At 43.6% G+C, this 24684-nt stretch overlaps 2 protein-coding genes across 2 annotated transcripts; one reads left to right on the forward strand and one right to left on the reverse strand.

The window, feature by feature from the left end:
• Positions 1–1147: 1147 nt before the first annotated feature.
• Positions 1148–3619, reverse strand: Pole3 (DNA polymerase epsilon 3, accessory subunit). The gene is made up of 4 exons (XM_051187922.1): positions 3402–3619; positions 3224–3309; positions 2810–2928; positions 1148–2611 (listed from the first exon to the last, which is right to left on the reverse strand). Exons 1-4 carry the CDS (start codon positions 3465–3467, stop codon positions 2442–2444), a joined length of 441 nt encoding a protein of 146 aa, XP_051043879.1. The 5' UTR covers positions 3468–3619; the 3' UTR covers positions 1148–2441.
• A 4602-nt stretch (positions 3620–8221) lies between these two features.
• Positions 8222–24173, forward strand: CUNH9orf43 (chromosome unknown C9orf43 homolog). The gene is made up of 11 exons (XM_051187870.1): positions 8222–8372; positions 8483–8627; positions 13167–13221; positions 14628–14728; positions 15493–15556; positions 17265–17440; positions 18074–18221; positions 18547–18625; positions 21963–22045; positions 23084–23153; positions 23382–24173. The coding sequence occupies exons 1-11, from the start codon at positions 8222–8224 to the stop codon at positions 23609–23611; spliced, it is 1302 nt and encodes a 433-aa protein (XP_051043827.1). The 3' UTR covers positions 23612–24173.
• Positions 24174–24684: the final 511 nt, after the last annotated feature.

Consider the following 24684-nt stretch of genomic DNA (forward strand, 5'->3'; position numbering starts at 1 on the left):
AAAAGGGCATGGGATCCCCTTGAACTGTAGCTGCAGAAGTTGTTAGCTGCCATGTAGGTCCTGAGAACCAATCCTTGGTCCTCTGGAAGAGTGTCATTAATATTAACTGCTGAGACATCTCTTCAGATTCTCAAAGTAGTTTTAAATGAACTAGAACAGGAACCCTTCCACTGCTCAGATCCAAGTTAGTCTCTGTGTATGAAGCACTCTGCTTAAGAGAGGAGAAACTTACTTTAGCCTGCTTTGAAAATCCTTCAAAATCCAGATGCCATTATGGGATGGTGTACATGTGACTGAAAAAAGCTGAAGGATGAACTCAAGATTCTTTCCATATATTGAATTCTTTACTTTTAAATCCAAATCTGCACTCCTAGAAAAGGTTTCTCTTAGACAGTTAAAGTTCAGTGAAAGGATCAGGCAGGATGAACTAAAGACATAAGAGCATTTGGCTTTGTTTTGTTTGAACATGCTAGGCAAGTATGCTATTACTAAGCCCTTTCCATTTTTGACTGGCACATGAACAGCCTTATGGTGGAGATTACATGGCAGGCTGAGCCCCTCTTACTCAGGCCTTGAATAACAGGTTTAACTATGGATTTGATCTCAGAACACAAAGCTATGTTCCAGGAAGATCTATTTGCTAAGTTGTGCACAAGGGACACTGAGCTCAAAGGAAGTCATGGGAGCCCACATGGTACTTGAAGGTTTAGCAGGCTGCTCGTGGGAATTAAGGATATTGAATGACCATTGGGGTTCTTTGTGAAATCTGATTTATAAACTTGACTTCTGACTTAAGAACAATGTCTATTAAGAAATTAATATAGAGCTGTGGTTAGGAGCTAACAAAGGTAACAGCAATGCTGCTTGATAGGAGTTGAGAATACCTGAAAGCACTTAGAACAACGCTAGAGAACAGGGGGAGCTTATGAAGAGGGAGCCAGTGAGATACACAGAGTAGCCAAGCCAATCTCAGGAAATGTGGGCTGTGGTTAAGAGCAGTGCCCTTAGTTGTAAATGCTCACTCACCTGCTGGTGACCCAAGGAGATACAGATTGAGTGTGTGTGTGTGTGTGTGTGTGAGAGAGAGAGGCAGGGAGAGAGAGAGAGAGCTCGATGGGCCCTTTCCAAAAGCACACTGTATGAGTCATCATTTTAAACAAGAATGTTCTTTATTTGTATAAAGCATTAAAATCTTCTCAACAGTCTTGTCACTTTCAATAAATCTTCATTGTATTCACTCAACTAGCTAACAATGTCCAACTATATTACATTACTTTTTAACCTCAAGTGCTCAACTAAGAAAAAAAGTGCTTGGAGCACTAAATGGGGAGAAAGGAAAGGCCAACAGGCACTTCCAAAGCCACAGCAGTGGTGGCTGTGCTGCTAGATTCCTGAGCACTGTTACACTTCCCTTAAGGTTCAGAGGTTTTCAGGAGAGCAGGACTAAGGAAGCTGAGGAACTGGCACTGTGGGACATTGCATGGGTCACCAAAGTTCCTAGACTGGAAGATGAAATAAGAAAAGGAGAAAGTGGGGCCCGGAAGCAGAGGCAGGAGAGAGATGGAGAGGGAAAAGGCTGTGCCTAGAGGAAATAAAGTCTGGAACTTGTCAATAGTTCAGGGAATGAAAAGCAGCAGCCACAAGTCAGGGAGATGGACTAAGGAAGAGAAAACCTGGGATTTTATACCTTCCAGGAGGTAGCACTAAATCCTACAGTGGCAGGCACTGAGTTACTGCTGAGATTAAGCCACCTGCTTTTAAGAACTGACACCCTTTTCTGACAGATTCTAATCAACACTGAGAATTTAAGAGTGTATGTCATAGGAGTGCAGCCACCCGAGCCAACTGAACATCTACAGTCAACAAAGAAGAGCTGCAAGCTAATTAAGTCTCAAAAAGAAAACAAACAAGTAATGTTACCATCCAGTAAAGAGATCACCTTATCCTCCCACAGACTTTTCCCAGAGCGAAACCATTCTGACCATTAATACCTATTGCCAAATACTGTATAATCAAACAGGGTGACCATGATCAAAGCCCCATTTCCCCACCCTGAGCCGTGAGTGCCTAAACACAGCAGGCGAGCAACATGGAAGTTATTACTTTTTTTGGAGGGAAATGGGATCAAAAACTAGCTAGCCACATATTTAAGTAAACAAACGACATCAAACTATTTCATCAGTCAGAAGCCCTTATACTAAAAAGTCACAACACAATCTCCAGACTGATTCAGTGAAACAGGTTTCTGTTACTCAGATGCTCTGAGCCTGGCAAGAGCTGGTTTTGGATCATTCTGGTTAGTTTTTATTCTGATCTCAGGCACCGGTGCCTAAGATGGCTCTGCCTTGCAGGGAAAGGCCTTGCAGGGAAAGGCCTTGCATAAAAACATCTCAGGGTGGTTGGTCACTTCCATGGTGCCACAGTCTGCCCACTCTCTCCACTCAGTTGTCTACTTCCTCCTCTTCATTCTGTTCTTCTTCTTCCAGTCTTTCTTCATCTTCATCATCTTCCTCTCTGCTCTTGTCCTGCTCTTCGGAATCTGTCTTTTTGTCTTTGTCCTTCTTCTTTTGCTCGGAGGCTTCCTTCTTGCCTTTCTGCTCCCGCCTGTACGCTGTAAGGGATGAGATTATTGCTTTATTAGACAAACTGAGGCATAGGAAGACTAACCAGGCCCTCATCTTGTGTCTGAGGTGGGGCCAACTAAACAGAGTGGAATCCTGACCAGCACTGAATTACTAAAATCAGGTGATCTGGGACTAAGGACGACCATCGTTCGTGTGGCTTAAGAAACTGAAAAGTGAGTGACTACCTTCTAGAGCTTCTTTCAGTGGTGTAACGAACCGCTGGAACTCCATCTCTTCCATGGCTGACAGCACATCACTGGCATTCAGAGTCTTGCGCTTCCCTTTCATTGCGAAGTTGTTGGCACTGGAAGAGAAAGCAGAGCCCTTCAGAGGCTGTCAGTGGGAGGGGACATGAGACACCAGGAGGAGGGGTGGTAAAACCCACATGCATCTCAGATTCATAGGTTTTTGTGACGCGACTGAGTCCATTCCTTCCCCGTACAGAGGGATAAGGCAACCTTCCTGTTTAAACTGCATCAGAATTTGCGAGAACTGATGGAAAGCTGTGAGTCGCCCTCTCTGCTGAGGCAGGGAACAATTACTGGGGCCACGAACTCGGGGTCAGGATCCCGCAGAGCCTCCCTCCCTGCTCCGCTCACCAGGATGTGGCATACAGAACGAAGACGCTGGCGGCGCGGGAGATGGCACTCCGGGCCTCCTTGGAGATGTTGACGCCGTCCGGGAGCTGCGGGAGTGGAGATAAACACGCACGCGGCTCTTGTTAACCTTCTGCCCACTCGTCCGCCCTCGACCCATTCGCCAGCCCGAGCAGCTCACCGCTTCCTTTATGATCCTAGTAATGACGGCATTGGGCAGATTTAGGTCCTCGGGCCTCTCCGCCATTGCCTCCGCTGGAGCAGGAGCCTTCTCCGCCTCAGGCCTTCTCTTCAGGCAGTTCTGGTGTCTGGACTTCCCGCGTCGCTAAGATCTGACCCTCGGAGGCTTCCGTCCCACCCCACGTTGCCAGTGTCCCACAGTGCTTTGCGCACCACAGCCTCCCTTCTGCACCAGCTCCGCCTCAAGTCGCCGGTGTAGCCGAGTTTTCCATGTCGCAATGGTTGCGGCTCACTGAGGTTTTCGTTAGCCTATACTGTATCCTCGACGTTCACCTCCAGGCTCGTTCCTTTACCACGCACTGTCATTATCATTGGAGCTTTCGTACCAAACTAAATTTGGCTCTCGGAAGTTTCCGTCTATTCTCCCATCGTACCCTGCGCCGCTGCTAGGCAACGGGGGGCATGGTGCCTAGCATGAAAGGTGAAGGCGTAGACTGAGCCAGAGGGACCGGACTACGACGGCCGAGATGGGCGGGGCCTCGCCGGACGAGGTGGGCGGGGCCCCTTGGGCGAGGTGGGCGGGGTCCCTTGGGCGATGTGGGCGGGGCCAAATCCTCAGCGTTTTCGCAATCTCTGTATTGTCCCTAGAGGTGCCCAACAGAGCCCTTTGGAATCTGCTTTTATCCCTCGGAATCTCAGACCACTGATACTTGAGTCCTTCATTTTTTTTTTCTTTTTGGCTGGGAATTCAGTGGAAATTTCCTTCCAGTTTATTGCATGCAAATTTACCGTTGTCCATCTTTAATCTTATTCCCCTCATAACTTTATGATAATTGTATTAAAGATAAACGTTATTTAAATCTTTTTTTAAAATAACTATTTTATTAGGACAGCTGTAATGCTGCCGATATCGAGAGACGCCTGATGAGACATCGGAACTCAGTCTGGACTGGTCCAGTACTGAAAGGGCGAGAACCATCTGATTGTAAGAATAATGCATCATGTTCTCATTCTCATTAAAAAAAAAAAAGTGTTAAAGTTGTAGTTTTTAATTCATTAAGTGATTCTCTGTACATATTTCCCATCAAAGTCATTACAGGATTTTACATTTTCAATGGTGTTTTAAGGTACATAATTTTCATATCAACTACAGAAAAAATTCTTACTGAGAAACTAATGCTCTCTGTATGTGTTCCTCTCTCTCTCTTTTGTTCCTTAAAACATGTTCCAAGACTTGTTTTCCCTCTTTTCATGAATACATAATTACAAAGAAATATTTCCCTATTAGGAGGGGGAAAAACCCAACCCAACCCACCAAGGCAGATAGGATGATGAATGGTCCTGAGTGATTGTTGTGGTGGAAAGAACTCCACACTTAGAACAGGCCTGGTTTAAAGACGTCATAAGCTTTAGTTCCAGCCACTATTTAGCTTGAACTGGTGCTATCAGACATTTTGATATAGGAGAAATTATAAGCTGTTTAGAACAGGGAGTTTGTTTATTGTTATGAATGCTTGGCCTAGCTTAGGCTCATTTCTAACTAGCTCTTTTTAGCTTAACCTGTTTCTTTTTTTCTACCTTTTGCCTTGGGGCTTTTTTTTACTATCTTCCTTCTGTATGTCTTAATTTCACTGCTTCTCCTGTCAGGCTGATGGCTGCCTGGCTTCTGGCCTCTCTTTCTCCTCCATTCTCCTTAAATTTTTCCTTCTATTTATTCTCTCTGCCCACCAGCCCCACCCACCCCTCTACTGTCTAACAATTGGCTATTCAGTTTTTTTTTTTTTTTTTTTTATTAGACCAGTCAGGTACCTTAGACAGGCAAGGTGAAACAGATGCAACACATCTTTACATAATTAAACAAATGCAGCACAAACAAGTGTAACACACCTTTACACAGTTAAAGTAATATTCTGCAGCATAAGCACATGTAACACATTTTTGTCCAGTTAAAATAATATTCCACAACACTTCTGACATTTCTTTTTGTTTGTTTGTTTTGGAGACAGGGTTTCTCTGTGTAACAGCTCCAGCTGTCCTAGAACTCACTTTATTGTCTTAGGTATAGGGATTGTGTTGTAGATGTACCAGCTTAGACTGGGCTCTATAACTCCTCATTTTTATTGGATTTGGTTTTCAGTATTGGTCTCTGTTTCAATGAGAAGTTTCTTTAATGAGGGGGTGAGAACTACACTTATCTGTGGGTATAAGGACACATATTTAGAGTATAGTTAGGGATTATGCTGGTTTAGTAAATTTGTGGTTGTAGGTTCTTCTCCACAATTCATAACTTCTTAGACCTAAGTGGTGTTGACAAGGCTTCCATTACCAGGCATGGTTTCCCACTTGTTAAGCAGGTCTTACGTTTCATTAAGAGAGCTGTTGGTTACCACCAAGTATGCATGCCTCTATTTCACCTTTAGAGTCATGGTGCCGGTGGTCATAGATGTGGCTCATCAACATCATTGATGGCTTCTCGGCTAATCCTTACGGAGGAGGCTTTCAGGTTAATCTGAGACCTGTGTTTGAAGTGTATTATGTCTTCAGTAATAGAGATTTACCTTCCACCTTTGGGGGTCAACCAAGGACAATAGCAATAGCCTATACTGTTTTGGGAGTTCCTTGACAATTCTAACCAACAACTAAAAAGAGGGATTCTCATACCTAGTGTGGTTTTTGGTTGATGGTCTATGTCTCTTTGAGGACTCTTAGCCCAGATGGGGAAATTTCACTTACATCCTTTAAGTCTATTTATATATTGATTCCTCTCTCTCACTCTCCTCTCTTCTCTCCTCTCTCTCTCCTCTCTTACTCCCTCTCTCTATCCTCTCTCCATTCCTTTCCCCTAATAAAACTTCCCACATTAAAAAAAAAAAAAAAAAAAAAAAAAAAAAGTAGGGCTAGGGAAATGGCTTGGTGAGTAAAAGGATTTGCCAGCAAAACTAACAATATGAGTTCAATGATCCCCAAACCCCGCATGGTGGAAGGGGAGAATTGACTCCTGCAAATTGTCCTCTGGCGTCTATATACACAAACACAGAAATCATAGTAAGTATTAAAACCAGGACTGGGGAGCTGACTGGATGGCTGTGGAAGTGCAAGCCTGGGGACCTGAGTTGAGCTCAACAACAGCCATGTGACAGCCAGGCATTCTTTTATTTATTTTTTTTTAATGTTTTATTTATTTTTCTTATTTTACATATCTATCCCAGTTCCCTCTCCTTCCCTCCCTCTCTCCCTCCCCTCATGTTCTCCCACCCTCCTATCCCATCTCCCAACCTACAGGGAGGGTAGTGCCTTCTAGGAGGACACTATTTCTATACCATCATTTCTGGGGAGGCACAGGCAGATGGATCCCAGGGCCTGTTGGCCAGCTAGTCTAACTGCAGTGGCCATCTCCAAGTTCAGTGAGAGACCCTGTTTCAAGAAATAAGGTAGAGAAGTGGTTAAGGAAGACACTCAGTGTCGACTTTTGGCTTCTCTCTATATATATCTGTATGGTCAAACATACCTGCACACACACACACACACACACACATGCATTACACACACACTGAAAAAGATAATATCAGTATCCTTTCCTTTCCCTTTCATTTATCATTATAAAAATACTACCATCTTTGAAAATTACAACCAGTCGAGACAGGCATACAGCTTTAGTTTGTATAGCACTGTCTGTCCTGGAACTAACTGTGTAGATCAGGCTGACCTTGAACTCACAGAGATCTGCCTGCCTCTGCCTCCCCAGTGCTGGGATTAAAGGTGTTCACCATCACTACCCAGCTTTTTTGATTGTTTTTATAATAGCATTTTTTTAAAGTGAGGAATGCCTTCTAAAGGCTTGAGCCACCTAAATAGCCCTTCTGTGACTTCACTGCTTTTAAATTTTTATTGTTGGTTTCTTTTTGAGATGGGGTCTCACTATATGGCCGTGGTTGGCCTGAAGCTTGTTATGTCGTTCATGCTGGCCTTGAATTCATAGAGCTGCACCTACCTCTTCCTGCTAGAATGCTGGAACTAAAGCATTATGTAGCGTAGGCTGACTTAGAGTTCCTGTTAATCCTACATCACCCTCCAGAGCTGCTAGGATTACATGTATGAACATTTGGCTCTGATATTTATTTTTGAATTATTTGAACAATTTTTTTTTGTTGTTGTTGTTTGAGATGACAGGGTCTCACGGAGATCAGCCTCCTTTTACTTCCTGAGTGCTAGGATTTAAGGTGTGCACAACCACAGCCAGCCTTAAGCAAGTTTTTGGCTGTCTGTAAACTAATTGTTGTAGTTTCTGAAACAGACTTGTCATTTTACAGATGAGGAGACTGAGGCAGTCTGGGAAAGTCTTGTCCCTCAGCTGCAAATATCCAATTAGAAGGGCTTTTGAAGGCAGTCTCTCAAACTTGCCTTTTGGCCTCATACTATCTATCTTTGTGTGTGACCAGCACTGACTTACATGGGTTCAACAGACAGTTTATTATTTCATTTCAAATTGAGATCTGGACTTCATTGTTGTCTAATCTATAAAAATAATAACCCATTGTGCCTGGAGAGATGCCTCAGTGGTTAAGAGCACTGACTGCTCTTCTGGAGGACCTGGGTTCAGTTCCCAGCACCCTTGTGGCAATGCACATCTGTCTGTAACTCCAGGTCCAGGGCTTCTGGCATCTTTACACAGGCATACATACGGGCAAAACACCAATGGACATTATATATAATTTACAAAAATAATTTATTTTAAAAAATAACCCCAAAGTGTGTGTCTGTTAATTCTCCAGAGGGCTAAAACACTGTAAGATTGGGTTTTGTCTTAAACCATTTATAGATATGAACTTGCCAAATGACAATCAGTGGGACGAAACCATCTGCAGCTCAGCAATGTGTCAACATCCACAATGCTGGGCATCTCTCCGACGGATTGAGAGGGGCCACCCTAGGATCCTGGACTCATCTAGCAAATTTCCCCGGGAAATTGAAGGTACGTTGGCTAGCCTCTGTTGTCTTCTTCACAATGTCCTTATGCTGTTTTCATTTGATTCCCTTCTCCAGGCAGTAGGTTACACATTTTGTTCTGGTCTGATTTCTCAGATAAACTCCCAACACTCACCATTGTAAATATCATGGACACCTGCTTATGGACCAAGAATAGGGTGGTTCATCGACAATCATCAGAATTTACCTTCCCTAAGGAGCGGCATTTATTGTCGAAACCAGCTCCCAGGTGTCATTACAGGTAAGTGATCACATAATCTTTCCTTAGCAGACTGTGTCACCAACTCCCAGGTGTACATTTCTCTTATCCATGTAGATGACTTTGAGAAGGATGGATTTAAAAGAAAGTACTGAGGGCTTGGATGTAGCTCAGTGATAATACCCTTTTGATCAGCACCTATGAGGTTTTGAGTTTGACACCCAGTATTACCAAAAACAAAATGGCAAAATGGAATATACTAAAAGTTAAGTAGGGAATGAATGGAGAGAGGAGAACCCAAAGGAAACAGCCACATGTGTGTTCCAGGAGCAGGGTAATATGGGACTGTACTGTTGTCGGGGTGGTAGAACTAATGAAATTCATTGTCACAGAATTCTGGAGGTGAGTCTGAGGTCAGGGAGTTAGTTATTTTTTCCTAGCTCCTCTCCTAGGAGATGACATCTTGTCCTTCAGTCTTCCTGTATTATCTTACCCTAATCTCATTTTGTATACATACTAGTCCTGTTGGATAAGGGCCCACCCTCAGGACCTCATCTCATTTTAGTTATCTCTTTAAGGAGTCTGTCTCTAAATATAGTCACATTCTCAAGTACTGGGGTTAAGAATTCAACAAATGAAATTTAGGTGTTGGGGCACAACTTAGCCGGTAATGGGGTGACCTTATCAGTTTCTGGAGGTCATCAGAGAACACATGCAATCTGCCTTCCTTTTCTTTGTCTTTCTTTCTTTTTAAAAGTAATTTTTGAAGAGGTCTCTTCATAGTCTCAGCTGTCCTGAAACTCACTAAATAGACCAGACTAGCCTTGAACTTACATAGATTTACCTGTCTCTGCTTCCCAAGTACCTGGTTCAAGCTGTCTTTTTACTTTTTAGTTTTAGATATGAAACTACTTTTAAGCTCCTAGTGGCTCCTTTGTTCAATCTCTTGCAAAGTCTAGCCTCCAGTTCTACTGAAACATGAAATTGCAGTTCTGTGGAAACCTTAGCTTTTACAATTCAAAGACCTTGCTGCCCAGAGTTCAAGCACTACTGGCTGCCCTTGAAGTCATTGTCCATGTAAGCAATCTGGTGATTTTGTTTTCTTCTTAGGCTTAAGGTAGTATAGGAGGGATCAGGACTACTCTCTGATTCTCTAGGACCTGAGTCCTGAGAAAACAGCATCAGCATCCAGCCAGGTACCTGCGCTGGGCCCCCTTCTGCACAGTTGCCATGTGCCAGTGCTGCGGAGGGCCCCAGCCAGCCAGCTCCTGTTCCATCTGTTCCTTCTGTGTTCTTGCCATCTGCCTCAGCCTCTGTCCTAGACTATTCCAGAATGACCTTGAGTGTGCTCTCCTGCCTCTTCACTAACACTTTTCCATTAGGACCAACAGATTAAGCCTCTAGGAATAATGCTTTGCCCATCTCCTCTCTCAACTCATTCCTTCCATCTGCTCACTCTAGAGTTGTAGCCTTCATATCGCTGGACTCCTCTCTAGTCATGGTCCTTGTTCTCTGATGTCAACTTTTTCTTGGAGCCCAGCTGGCTTTTCCGATGGTGGCCCGCTGTCTCTAACACTTTGCCCATGCAGCCTTCTCAACCTTAAAGGCCCCCTTCCCTCTGTTCTGCTTCATTAAATCCCTGGAGTGGCTTATACTGCCATAGGAGGTCCTGCATTCCTGATGGACCTTACTGTATGTGTCGGTTTTCCTTGTTCAGTAGGTTCCAGACATATTTTCCTTTCCGTCTGTCACATACTCCACACTTCCTATACCACAGCTCATGCCCCTACAGTTTGCTCCCTAGACTGGTGTTGTACAACCCACCATTACTGACACTTTGGTTCAGATAGTTATTATTGAGGTCTGTGCTGTGCGTCATTGAGCTTCATTCCTGGGTGTACCCACTGCAAGCCAGTACTACCTCACCTGAAACTGTGACAACCTAAAATACACTGAATATTGACAGATGTCCCTGGGGGGGGGGCAGGTACAGAGTTGACAAACTGAGAAAATTGCCTCAGATCTTCCTGCAGCTAATTCTTCCTTGTCATCTAGTTCAGTTAGCACCTTATTTAAGATATACACCTTGACCATCATTTGATTTGGCCTCTTTTTCTTTGCATCCTGATCGGAGAAGCCTTTTATTGATCTCTTTGCCTCGTTGCCACAAAATATAGCTCTCACTTCAAAGGGTATGCAAGTTGAGCATGGTGGACCACACTTTAATCCCAGCACTTGGGAGGCAGAGACAGGCAGATCTCTGTGAGTTTGAAGCCAGCCTAGTCTACAGAGCGAGTTCCAGGATAGCCAGGGTTCCACAGAGAAACCCTGTCTCAAATAACAATAGCAAAAAGGAATAAAAGATCATTCATTCTTGAGCCAAACATGAGTGGCCATGTCCTGAAACAGAGGTTACTTACAACAGAGCAGGAGAGAGCTCTGTTTTAGGTCTCAGATGCTGCACGATGACATTCTTACTTAGCTATTGGGTGGGTGACAACTAATGATCTGTTAATACACCTCAAAAAGTTTCTGACCATTACAGCGTGTTAGGTCAGACATAAAGCTGGACAACAAATGGTTATAAAAGGAATGAAAGGTAGCCAAGAGAGTTTGGTTCTGGATCTGTAACATCCTAACTTTCCACAAACACAGCCATTCAGCCTTACAGACTCTTTAAGATTGATATGGCTTTGAGAGTGAGAGTGAGGACATCAGTTCACAGTCTCCCTGCATTAAAATGTCAGTGCTGGGGCTGGAGAGAGGGTCCAGGATAGATTCCTAGCATTCTGTGCCTTCCTGCGACTCCATCAATGCATGGCACAGGGTGGAAGCTCAGGTTTCTGATGAATGAGTGAATATGGCCTCTTCCACTGTCAAGGCTGAGTTTTACCTCTTACCATTCTCGGAATGATGGTTCTTCCAGCAGCGATTGTCCCTGCCATGTTTATACATGTGTTCCAGCCCTACGTCCTCTTTGCTCCCCTGGATTTTAAGCTCTTTTGACAGCAGGAGTCACAGCATCATTTGTTAGCTGTAACACGAGTTCTAATAGGTCTTAATAATAAAAGCCTGGAGTTGGGTATAGGGGAAAATGCTGAGAGTTCAGAGAAAAGAAGGAGGGAGTAAGCCAAAGCTACTTTTACCTCACTAGCTTCCCAGCGGAAAAGAGACTGAGTTCCTGTTTCCTCCCGCCTATATTCTTTTCTCTGCCCAGCCATCTAACTTTCTGTCTGTTTGTACAGACCTCCAAACCTCTATGGTTAGCTATTGGCAAGCTCCACCCTCTGATCTTCAGATACACTTCATTTGTACAAACAAGGTATCACCACATATGTAGTCACATATTAGTCACATATGTAGCTCACAGATATGTTTTTCGTAGGGGTCACCAGACTGGGTGTTATGGATACAGCAGGGTTTTGTTTATCTCATGGAAATAAGACTGTGTCTATGCTCAAAGGCTTTCATCCTAGCTGGGAGGCAAAGACACCAGCAGTCGTGGGTATCCAGTGTGGAGCATCCTAAAAGGACTGCTGACTGGGGCTATGGAAGCACAGGAAAGATTTCCTAACCTAGGACACTGTCATCTGCACAGGGAGCATTGATCTCCAGCCCTGAAATTAGAGCAGCATATTGAAGGGGAGGCTTGCATGTGGAAAGCTGGCAGGGAGGAAATTCCAAACTAAGGACTAGTATATGCAGGGACCTCCAAGTGAGAGGACATTCTTGGAGAGTTTGAAACAGAGGAGAAATGATGTGGGCTCAGAGGTAAGATTGAGCTGTAGAAAATACCAGTGGAAATTAAGGTCTCCATCACATGAGACTTCATAAGTCAGGATGAGTAGACTCTTTGCATACCTCCATATTACTTTTTCATTTATAAGATTAAGATGTCTTAAAATAAGGAGCAAATGATATGAAAATATTACAGGCTCTCTCTCTCTCTCTCTCTCTCTCTCTTTATCTCTCATGTGTGCCTGCTGTTTTTTGAGACAGGGTCTTACTATGCAGCCCTGGCTAGCCTTGAATAACAGAGACCTGCCTGCTTCTGCCTCCCAAGTGCTAAGATGAAAAGCATGGAACTCTGTGCCCAACCTTAATAACTCTTAAAAAAATGGTATTTATGTGTCTGTGTGTGTGTGTGTGTAAGCATGTGAGCATTACACTGCATGTGTGGAGGTCAGAGAATGACTTTTGGAGTCAGTTTTGTCTTTCCAGTGTGGGTGTCAGGGATCAAGGTTAGGTTGCCAGGCTTGCACAGCAAGTGCTTTTACTCTTGAGCCATCTTACTGGCCCTTAATCCACTGTTATTTAAGGTGCTGTACCTCTTTCTCTATAGAAAGAAAGGCATAGGCTATGGACTGAGTTGGTTGAGAAACCTAGTTGTAAAGTGCAGTGTACAATGTCTGTGTAGGAATACCTGTGTTTATTTGGTTAGTATTAAATCCCAGGCCTTCATAGTAAGTAGATAGGTTTTCAGAGCATGAGCTTTATTATTTCACTGGTTTTGTTGTTGTTTGTTTGTTTGTTTGTTTTTCTCTTTGACTCTGTTTCACTCTTGGAACTCATATCTTCCAGGTCTCGGAAGGTTTTATATGACAAAGGTGTGACCAGCCATTCTAGACCTCCCAAAGTAAGTCACAGTTTTTAGAAGTTGCTTCCTCTACCTTTTTTCTCTTTATTAGTGTTTCGTCATTGGCATTATTCCTTCTTAAAAACGTTAATTCTCAGTGTATAGTTGTTTTGCCTGTATGTATGTCTATGCACCATGTGTGTGCCTGGTACTCCAAAGCCAGAAGAGGGCATTGGATCCCCTGAAGCTGGAGTTACAGATGGTTGTGAGCCACTATCTGGGTGCTGGGAATTTGACCTTTATTCTCTGAGCCGTCTCTCCAGTCCCCAGTGTCATGGAATGAGGACGATAATAGCTGTTCTTACTATATGTTGGACTGTCTCTGTACTAATAGCTCCACACACCACGTTGTCTTTAGAAACCCCAGCAACATAGGAGTTTATTTGTGAATGTTGCAAATAGGTGAGGATTTTTCTCTGTCCTTATATAGAACATGTTCAGCTTTTAAGTAATACTTCTCATTTTATAAACAGAGAACTTAGATTGCTGAAATGCCAGGCTTAAAATGGGACTTAAGACTCCAAGTAAAAACTGTGATCCATGGTTAGACATGGATTTTATATACATGTATGAAATTGTCATATTGGAACCCATTATTTTATATGTCAACTAAAAAATGTTAGATTTTGTAGTAAAAAAGAGAATAATTTACTTACACCATAGGAGATGTATTCTGATATTTTCTGTCCTGTTTCTTTTTCTCTCTCTTTTTCTCTTCTCTCCTCTCCCCTTTGTTGTTATTTGTTTGTTTTGAGAAGGTTCTCATAATGTAGCTCTGGATGGTTTGGAACTTATTAGTATATTAGGCTGGCCTGAAACTTACAGAAATCCTTCTGCCTCTACCTCTCCAAGTCTGATCAGTGGGTAAGACTTTATTTTTGATAACTTTGAAAAAAATCTTAAACAGAATATAGGCTAGATGATTCACAGGTTTTCCTTGAACCCTCGTGCTGTGTGATCTCAGGTGTGAGAGAAATTAACGTGTTAACTCATATGGACTTTTTTAATTATAGAGAGGGTGAAACTAAAGAAACCTTGACTACCTGTGCTCAGTATACTCTAAAATGGTTCCAAAATGTGGGCTGCATTACCTGCAGGGAATCCAAGCCTTTGCAGTGGAGTGGAGGAATAAGTAGTACTCCTAGAAGGTCGCCTCCAGATGCCTTCATGTAAGATAGGCTTTCCAAAATTCTACAGTAATGTCATGGAGAAGTGGGGAGTGTTATTGGTTAAAACTTCTACCCATTTGAGAAGTACTTGTGTTGATATCTGATATAGGAAGTTTTATTAAAAAAAATGATTTTCTGAGTCATCAAATGTTTTAGAGGATATAACAACACAGCATTTGGTCTGAGGCCCCAGCCTCCTGCTGGTGCTCAGTACCATATCATTGACACCTTTTCCAGCTTTCGGTGTTGAATTTGAACGAGGCAAAACTTCCATTCTCCGAAGATGTCAGGAACATGGTGGTAACCTGGGTTCCAGAAGATACAGAGAAGAACATGAGGTGAGCATCCTGTGTAGGACTTAGAGGCCTTTGTACTCATCCTCTTTAAATTCCCTGTGGTCTTCGGCAGACCCCTTTTGTGGTCTCCCTTTTAGCTACCCCACTGTGAGCAGCTGCAGGCTTGCTTCTGCCTCTTGCTACACCGGAGCTCTGTTGTAATGTTACTGTGAGATGCCTGTTGTGGGAATTCTCTACTTCAGATTCTACATGGATATAAAGAGCACATAAGACAGAGTCCAGCTTGTTTACATTTGTTATATTTGTACATGTGTGCATGTGTGTGCCACAGCATGGGTGTAATGGTCAGAAGACAACTTGCTGCAGTAGTTGGGCTTGGGGGCATGACTTTTCATTTTTTTTAAAAATAAAAATATTAATTGGAGGTGCCCTTGCAGAAGTCAGAGGATGACTTAACAAAAACCAGAGGACAACTTGCAGTAGTCAGTTCTCTCCTTCCCTTTTACCATGTGGATTCCAGGGATCAAACTCAGGTCATCAGTCTTGGTGACAGGAATCTTTACCTGCTGAGCCACCTCTACCTGCTGAGCCATCTTGCTGCCCAAAGGTTTGTTTGTAAGGTTTCAGAAATAAATGCTGGGCCCATGAGATTACTTAGCAGGTAAGGGCACTTTCCACCAAGCCCGATGACCTGAGTTTGATCCAGCCTGATCTACAAGAGCTAGTTCCAGAGAAACACTGCCTCAAGAAACAAAACAAAACAAAAAAAATGTCTGGGAATGAGTTCTGTTTTTTCTTATTTCAAGCTCAGTTGGAAAGACGGCTGCTTTTTCCAGATGGCCTGGGAAGAAGAGAAAGAAACTGAGAGAGGTGAGTTCCTTATGAAGTGATTCTGTAGGGTTGATGGTTTTTCCTTTTAGGTTTTCCCCACTCTGTCTCATCCCTTTTATCTATGGTCAAAATCTGTAAATGAAACCCCTTCTTTAGGAATAGCTACACATCTTCAGACCCCTTCCCCTGTCTATGATCTGTAGGAAGGTAAGAAACTTTGAAGAGAGGACAGAAGGAAGTAGTGGCTATCAAGGGGACTTCTGTCAGTTAAAAGCAATCCCTAGTGTGATGGGATAGTTTCCAGTGGAGTAGGAATTATTCAGATCTGGGCTGCATTTCTGGTAAATGTGATCTAGTATCTCTGGAAGTAGTTCCTACTCCATTTCCTTCCTTGACCAACTCTCACTTTCTGTCTGGCACCTAATTGGATGGTAATTGTTTGTTCAGTGGATAAGTGAATGGCCTCTCCAGAAAAGCAAATTAATGCTGGGTTGATCTCACTGGAACAGCATATTAGAAGCCCAAAAAGGGAGAAACTGAGTTTCCTTCATGGAGAAGAGGGGGTAGGGAAAGTTGAAGTAGGTCTATGTGTTATTTTTTGTTGTTACTGCTGTCACCAAAATACCTGAGAGAGTAACTTCACAGGTGGAAAGATTTATGCTAGCTCAAGTTTTAGAGGGTTCACACCACATAGTTACTTGGCCTCAGGTGCCTGGGCAGAATGTTGGGATGGTAGGAGTATGTGGCAGAGGCTATTCTATTCTTGGAAGACTGGATACAAAGAGGAGTACAGGAAGAGGCGGAGAGATGTAGTCTCTAGGACCAAGTCTCCAGTTGCCTTGCCAGCCTAACCCTTTACTGTGTCCCAGTTATGTCGTCATATTAGGAACCCATCAAGAGATTAATCCACTCATTATGTCAGTGGCCTCATGGTCTGATTATTTCTGGAGTCCTTAAAGACACACCCAGAGGGTGCTTTGCTAATCTCTTTAACATTTTTAGTAGTAGTTGGTGTGTGTGTGTGTGTGTGTGTGTATGTACCATAGTATGGGTGTAGAGATCAAAGGATAACTCTTGAGAATTGATTATCGCCTTCCATCATGGGTTCCAGATTGTGCAGCAAGTGTTTTTACCCACTGAGCCTGGTCACTGGCTGCCCTCAGTGTTTTGTTTTTGTTTTTAATTTTATATTTTATCTGCATCTCACCTCAGTGCTTTTGCTTTTTTGTTGTTTTTTTGTTTTTTGTTTTTGTTTTTTTTAATTCAATCAAATTGGCTCACAGTCTGGAAACAAGGAGCTTCATTCCTCAGGGTGGAATATTGGTGGGAAGAAACAGACTTGATGAAAGTGCTTCAGAGTCCCTTGTTTTGAGCACTTTCCTACCAGCCTGATCCCAGAGCTGCATCAGCCCCAAGTAACACGGAGACACTGTATTAGTTATGAAACCGTTGGCCTATTACTAGTGTTTCTTATTGGCTAGCTCTGTCTTAAATATTAACTCATTTCTGTCAATCTAAGTATTTCCTCATGGTCTTACCTTACTGGAGAGAAGGTCCGGACCTTTTACCCCTCTTGTGTCCTACATCTTGACTCCTCTCTACTACATCTCCCAGAATCCTCCTTGTCTCCTAGTCCTGCCTATCTTGCTTCCCTGTAGGCCAACAGGGCTTTATTTATTAACCAGTAAGAGAAACATATTTACAGAATGACATCTCCCATCAGTCCCTTGCATTGTTTTTCTTCCAGAAAACCAAGCCATCTCTATATTTCTCTGGAAGGCAGTATGCAGTGACACACTCGACAAGTCCAGGGGTGATTGTGCCTCCTCCTTCCCCAGTGCACTTATTTGGACAGTTAAATTCTGAAGGCATACCTTTATGGACCCAAGTTGGCATGCTTCCCCAGGATCTCCTGAAGGAGTGGTGAGTATCATGGAGTCAGTGGGGAAAGCCAGAACCTTTACTGAAATTGAAAAGGGTGACAGGGAGCAAGCTGTGATTCCACTTGTTTGGATTATTAACAGGCAGGTGACAGTCATCACTGCCACCATTCATCAAGCACTGACCAGCTAAGCATATTGTGTTGATTCTCATTTGAACTCCTGTTCTCCCTTTTCTCTCCCATAGATTTATTATGGACATTTGTCCACTTGGGAGGCAGAACAGTGTATGTGGTTTGCAGTGTGACAACCTTTGAATTGCATATTGAAACTTAACAGGCTTTGTGAATTATTGGTAACTTACTTAGCTCATTTAATCCTAGTTTTCCTTATCTGCAAAACAAGGAGGATGATAATATCTGTCCTTGGGGTACTATAAGGAGTTAGTGGTCTAAAGCATAGGAGTCTGGGTTAGAGTTAATGGTTAATAGACTCAGTTGTGGTCATTGTAGTTGGTTGGGAAGGGTATTAACGAGGGAGGCCCAAGCAAGCCTTTCCAGAGCTAAAGTGGAAATGTCTCTAGATTTGGGCCCCTTTCTTCTTTGTCTTGAGCCCTACTCTCTTGGAAGAGCTGACTGGAAAGTCACTGACGTCTGGGTGTCTCTGTCCTCTTTAGCATTTTGGCACATGAGAAAACCATGACTTGTCCTGAGGTGAAGATAGAGTTGGCCAAGATGAGGCAGAATCTTCCCCTGGAAAAAACCCGACCCGACAGTGCTATCTCGTCTAAGATGTATCTAACTGTACACCGCCTCACCCTGCAAGTAAGAATCACAGTGTCTCAAAGAAGGCCTATAAGGAGGTCAAGTCCATCTGTCTTCCAGACAGGAAGAATTGGTTATCTGTCCATTCTTCATTCTGCTGTGCCACTGTGGATTGTGTGGATGTGAAAGCTAATATAGGGAAAGGGGCATGGGGAGCAACACTTCTGGGTTTTCTGGACTCAGGTTGCAACTCCTTTGCCTTCTTGCTTGGACCTTGGTACAAGCCACTGCCAAACACCTGCTTCTCAAACCGTGTTTATAGACTAGGTGAATGCATGCGTTTGGGGTAACGAAAGACCCACACAAGAGCTTTTTGTTCTGGCAGAGACCATCATTGCGGTACCCTGAACATCTGCGGAAGCTGCAGTACAGCCTGAAGACACCTTCTGGGCCTGAACCTTCAGGTACCATCCTCCCCTCTGCAACCGCACAGTTCTCTCATGGTCCCCGTTCAGTTGTATTCCTTGCCACAGTCACATAGAGTTACGTGGAGAACTCAGGAGACTCCAGTTTCAGAGCAGCTTCTTGCTTGGTCCTGTCCAGGGGAGGAGAGTCACCATAGTGGGGCAGGTCACAGTAGGTAGCCTAGCAGAAGGTGTGGGCTCTCAGTGGAGGAGAGCATGAACTGGCCTCTCTGATTACCAGGTTTCAGGAAGCAGCCACAGAGGAAGGTGAAAATTTCTACTAAGAAACAGGTATTGTAGCGAGGAAAACCTCTTGGGTGTGGGTGCAGCAAGAGCTGGGAAGGGGTAGCTGAGAAGAGGGTATCCCCCTGTCGGTTGTGGATATGACATCACTATCTGGCTGTCATTTTAAGTTCTTTCTTTTTGTAAAAGCTTTCTTTGTTTTCATAAGCCCTAATTCAGTTCCTTCTTATGTTGGTTTCAGGAGACTAAGAAGAAAGCCAAGAGTGATGTGCAGGACCAGTACAGTATGTATAAGTCAACATGTGTAACACACTCACACGCACATACACGTGCACCCCCTCCCCCACACACACACATGGTTAGTCAAGTGATGGCATCCTAGGATGTAGCTAAGGGCAGCAGTCAAACATGCTCTTGTCTTTTTAGAAAGTGCCTTTGTCAGGCATTCACAATTGTTCTGAAAATGCTCAGTCTGTCTGTCTGGTCTACCCTGAAGTCATCCTTGAACTAAATAGTTACTGAACAAGCAGGTTAGGCTATAAGTCTGGTTGCTTCTTATGGGCATTTGAGAGATGACTGATTCATAGTTGTGTTTTCTTGAGGTCTTGCTTTAAAAAGCTCAGAGTGAGAAGCAGGTGTAGTGATACATGTCTCTACCAGTACATCACAGGCTGAGGTGGGATGGTTGGAAGTTTGAGGGTTACTTAGACAGATCCTGTCTCTCAAGAGCCCTCTGGCTCCTCCACCAAAAGCTGAAGAGTTCAGGGGCTTAGTGGGCAGTCACACATTGTGTCAACAGTAGCAGTACTCAACAGGCAGCTTTTTTTGACTGGTGTTCATGTTGAAACCCAGAATATAGTGCCTCTCTTTTTGGAGCTCTGATCTCATACAATTGAGAGATACATGGAAGGCTGTCTGGCTGATATTTCTGAGCTGAATGCAAAGTAGGAAAGGTCAAGGAAGACTCTTCCAGAATCTTGTAAGATTGTTCTGCCTTGCTCAGACTGTGTATTGCTGGCTGTACTCTGCAAACAACCAAATCCTCAGAATTCCCTCTGGAATCTGGGGTCCTGAGAGGGCTCAGGTGAGATGTCTCTGAGAAGGATGCTGTCTTCTTGCTTTGCCTCACATCCACTGCTCTCTGGTTTTGGCACTATGCATTAGCCTGAAGGTCTACAAAGGGTTGCAACTTCACGTAGGTTGTAGAAGAGGCTGAGACCCAGGGTAGGAGGAGGTTTGTCCCAGGTGAGTTCATATCCAGGATGATCAGGATGATCACTCCCACGATTCTCTTCTGGTACCTTCTGTGCCTCTTCCTGATGTTCCCAATAAGAGCTGTTTTGTTTGGGTGACTGTTGTGCCTCTCTGAGTTATGGTCTCAGAGCAGTGGCCTGTCCTTCCTGAGTTGAGATGGGCTTTACAGAAAAGGTGATTGGTGAATTGGATCTCGAACATGTGAGGGGTTCCTGGAATTGCGAGTAGCCTGTGAAGAGGCATCTTGCTTAGTGTAGCAGCTTAGGGTAGTTGGGAGGGTTTAAGGGAGAGCATAGAGGGGCCTACATAGATTCTCTGCACCTATGTTTGTTTGCCCTTTATGTTCCAGCCCAGTAAGGTCCATCCTGACTGCACACTGAAGCCAACAGAGAAACTTTTAAAACTTAACCCTGAGTATTTTAGATCAGAATTTATGGAATCAGGGACCAGAGCCTGTTAAACTAGTGTTGTTCGTATGAAGCTTGGGCGAGGGAACCAGTGCTCGCTCACGAGGGCAACAGAAGTGCTCTATTTTAGCAGAATACGCGGAAGCTGTTTGTCTAGAGAAAGCTGAGAAAGAGAGGATGGGTGCATTCAGGGTGTGGGTGGCAAGACAGTGGGTGTAAAGGAAACACCCTAAGACTTATATCCAGAAACTACCATGGGTCTGTTGGGGGGATCCACTTTGCACCTCTTTGAGGAATTCTGGGTTGCTCTGTCTCTGTCTGTCTCTTTTATTGACCAGTTTTGAATGCAAGTTACATATACTATTGCTTCCTGTCCTGCATTTTTCAACTTGCTCTTTCCTTCTTACATGATGAGACTTGGCTTTTTGTTTTCGATTTTTTTTTTTTTTTTGCTATCTTTGATCAGCTTTAGCCTGGTGATGATACCTTCCTGGGGTGAGTGCCCACATGGACAGTTGTGTCATTAGCTTTTATCTGCTCCTCTTATTCAACATAGAGGACACATTTCTTCCTGAAAACATGGACTGCTTTATTGTCCTTTAGTGGGCTTAGATTGAACATTACACTTTGGTCTCAGGTCTTTGGAAAGAGGGGAAGACATGACATTCCCCTGAGTGTGCAAAGGTACACTGAAATGCATTTTATGGTTCTTGCTTCAGTCAGAAGTCATAAGGGATTGGGCTTCGCTTGGTCCCTGCCTCTCCAGCAATGACCTCAAAGGGACCTGGGGCTCTCTTTTTATATTTACATTTTATTTTATGTTTATGGGTGTTTTGCATGTGTATCTGTGGTGCCCTGGGAAGCCAGAAGAAGGCATGGGATCCTCTGGGACTAGAGTTTCTGATGGTTGTAAGCTTCAGTGTGTATGTGAACCCTGGTCCTCTGGAAGAGCAGCCGGTCCTCTTAACCACTGAGCCATGCCTGCAGCCCTCTTCCTGCTGTTGTTGAGACAGGGTCTCACTGTGTAGTCCCAGCTGTCTTGGAACTCACTCTGTAGATCAGGCTGGCCTGGAACTCATAGAGATCCACCTGCCTCTGCCTCCTGAGTGCTGTGTGCCTCCCACTGCCTAGCATTGGGTCTCTTAGCATGGGCTCTACTATCACTTCTAGTCTCTAGCAGAAGTGGTTACAACCTAGGTGAACAGCTCAAAACAGGTTTCAGAAGGCTTTACATGGGGTGTGCCTATTTTGAAACATTACGTGGAGACTCATAAATAATACTCCTTGGCAAAATGGAATTCAGAAGGCTTTCATCTGCCACCAAGGCCTTATCTTGTTCTGAATAGGGGGTTCCTCAAGGGGTCAACTGGAAGCCCAACAATGGTACCCGAAATTCCAGTAAGAAGAGGATTGAACCTACTTTGTGTTACTAGGTCACAGAAGACCATCAGAACAGGAAAGTAAGCAAAAGCTGGAGGAGCAGGAAGAGGAGGAGAAAAAAGCCATCGAGAAACATGTGAGTGTACATAAGGTCTCTGCTGGGGCCCAGTTTCCATAATCTCTTACTGTGTAGTAAACTACCCCAAAGTACAAGCTGAGATCTATTCAGTTAGGTGTTTTTTTTTTTTTTTTTTTTTTTTTTGAGATGGGATCTTGTTATGTAGCCTAGGCTAGCCTAGAACTTGCTATGTAGCCCAGGATGACTTGAGACTTGATCTTTGTGCTTCAACCTCCAGAGGATTATGATCACAGCTCATGCTACCATGCCTAGCCCATGATGTGTTGTTTCTAATAAGTCTGGGTTGACTGGACAGTCATTCTTCTCCTACTTGAGATCATTCAGTGCCACTGGAAGGGGCTATTAGCCAAGTTGCCTATGTTCTTGTCTATGGTTCCTCCATATGTGATTTACTGGTGCTTATTGACAGAATAGACACTTTCTATCTTTTAAAGAATGCATTTATTTTATGTGTATGTTACTGCTTGATAGAGAGGGAGAGAAGTGTATTATGTATTTGCAGTGCCTGAAGTGACCATAAGAGGGCATCAGATCACCAGGAACTGGAATTGGAATTGTGGGTAGTTAACTTGGGAACTAAACACTGCGAGAGCAACATTTGCTCCTAACTGCTGAGCCATCTCTCAACTTTTTGTTTTTGTTTTGTTTTAATTATTATTTTTCTAGTCACTCCTTAAGTTATGAACTTAGAGCTAAAACAGTGTCACTTCTTGTACCATTTATTGGCTAAAAAAGCCACCATTTCACTCAAATTCCCAGGAGTGAAAAGAGACCACATCTCTTGATGAGAGCCATGGCAGTTGGGGGCATCCATCTCTGGAGGCAGGCTCCCCTTGATTGATTTCTGGAAATGGGGAGAAGTGGGTCCTGGCTTCATCTGGGTGACCTGAAAAGCAAAGGATGTGTGATGTAGGCTTTCTTTCTTTTATTTTGTCTTGGATGTTAATTTCCCCAAGAAGAGTGTCTTTTAGAAGGTTTTTTTAGTTTGCTACGGTATAGACTCATGTTTTTTCTGCTTACCCCAATGTGTTTTAGGTTTCCACCGATGACTCAGTCCTATATGACTTCGACAATTACTACACAGACTACTCCACCAGTCCAGAGAGTAAGTGGGAAGAATCTTACTAAGTGTTTGTGAATGGGGAGAGCTGACCCTGTGCTAGCCAGTATGCTGACTTTCTGGGGAGGGGGTTGGGGGTGGATGGGTGTGTGTGTGAGCACAGCCCTATGCTTTGGAGAGGTTCAAAAGAGAGCCAGTCTCTTCTAAAATGCCTCTTGTCATGTTTATTTGGGAAAAATCTGCCATGCTATTAATGGTTGGGTCTTCTTTTAGGTCCTCTATTATATGAGCCAACTTACGAGGACTCAAGTGATGTGGATGAGACAATGTTGGGAATGACGACTTACAGCCAAGAAAGTAGCCCCAGGAGTATTTCTGGAAGTATGGACACAACCAGATGGAACCCTGAGCTGAAACTGCTGAGGATTCTTCAGGCCAGTGTTGAGGAAGATGAGGAGAAACCTCTTTCTAGGACACAGAGTGAGGTGTCTCTGGATGCTTAGGCTAGAAATGTCACACAGGGCAGCCTTAGCCAGAGCAGTTCTTGGTATCCGGAGGACAATGACCTTGGATGTTGGATAGAAAAGGGATACTTTTGTTCTCTGGATTCCTCCAGCAGGACCAGGGATTAAAGCCCTGCTTTCATTTGCTTCTTACCTCCAAAATGAGTGAGAAAAAGCCTCAACCCTGCCAAATATAGGAAACTTTTCCAGGGCAGAGTATTTCCATGATTAAACACAATCCCTTCAGGAGGTAGCAGTTCTTTGTGTCTATTTTCTGGGTCTCCTTTATCTCTCTTCTGAAATCTTTGTAGTGGTAGGAAGTTGCATTCAGCTATGGGAACCTCTACACTATCCCTAACTGCTCCTCTCATTCCCTGGAGATGGCTTCCTTTGGTGATGGGGTCTTCACCGTTATCAAGTGGCAATCACTGTGTGGTCCTCCCTCCTTAAAGTTCATCTTATCTACACATAACTCAGTGTGTATCTCTAAAAGAAAAGCACTAAAATCTAAAAACTATTTAATCCCACAGAATGAATACTGACTGCTTGACTTCACATATCCAAGCATATTCAAATTTCCATGTCTTATTAAGGGGTGTGTGTGTGTGTATTTTTGACATATCATATTAAAATTCAAACAAGGTCCATAAGTTGTATTTTCTCAGTATGATCTAGTCTCTTGTAATTTGGACACCCAACTCCTTTTTTCTTTCTTTTTTCTTAGAATTCATTCCAACTCTGAAGACATTAGTTTTCTAGTTTCTAAGAAATCTAGTCTTCATGGAAATGTCAGTGTTCACAAAGACCCAGAATCCCAAAGTCTCAGGAGTCTTCTAACATGGTTTTTGGGTGTATTTTTTTCCCATTGTGTTTAGTCCTTTAAAAAAAATACTTTTACTATTAAAAGAGAGAGGGGGGGGGGAGAGAAACAAAACAAAACAAAAACAAAAACCTGGAGCCGGGTGTTGGTAGTGCAGGCCTTTAATCCCAGCACTCAGGAGGCAGAGGCAGGCAGATTTCTGTGAGTTTGAGGCCAGCCTGATCTACAGAGCTAGTTCTAGGACAGGTTCCAA

Source organism: Phodopus roborovskii, unplaced genomic scaffold (genome assembly GCF_943737965.1).
Source record: "Phodopus roborovskii unplaced genomic scaffold, PHOROB, whole genome shotgun sequence".
In the NCBI taxonomy this organism is placed as follows: Eukaryota; Metazoa; Chordata; class Mammalia; order Rodentia; family Cricetidae; genus Phodopus; species Phodopus roborovskii.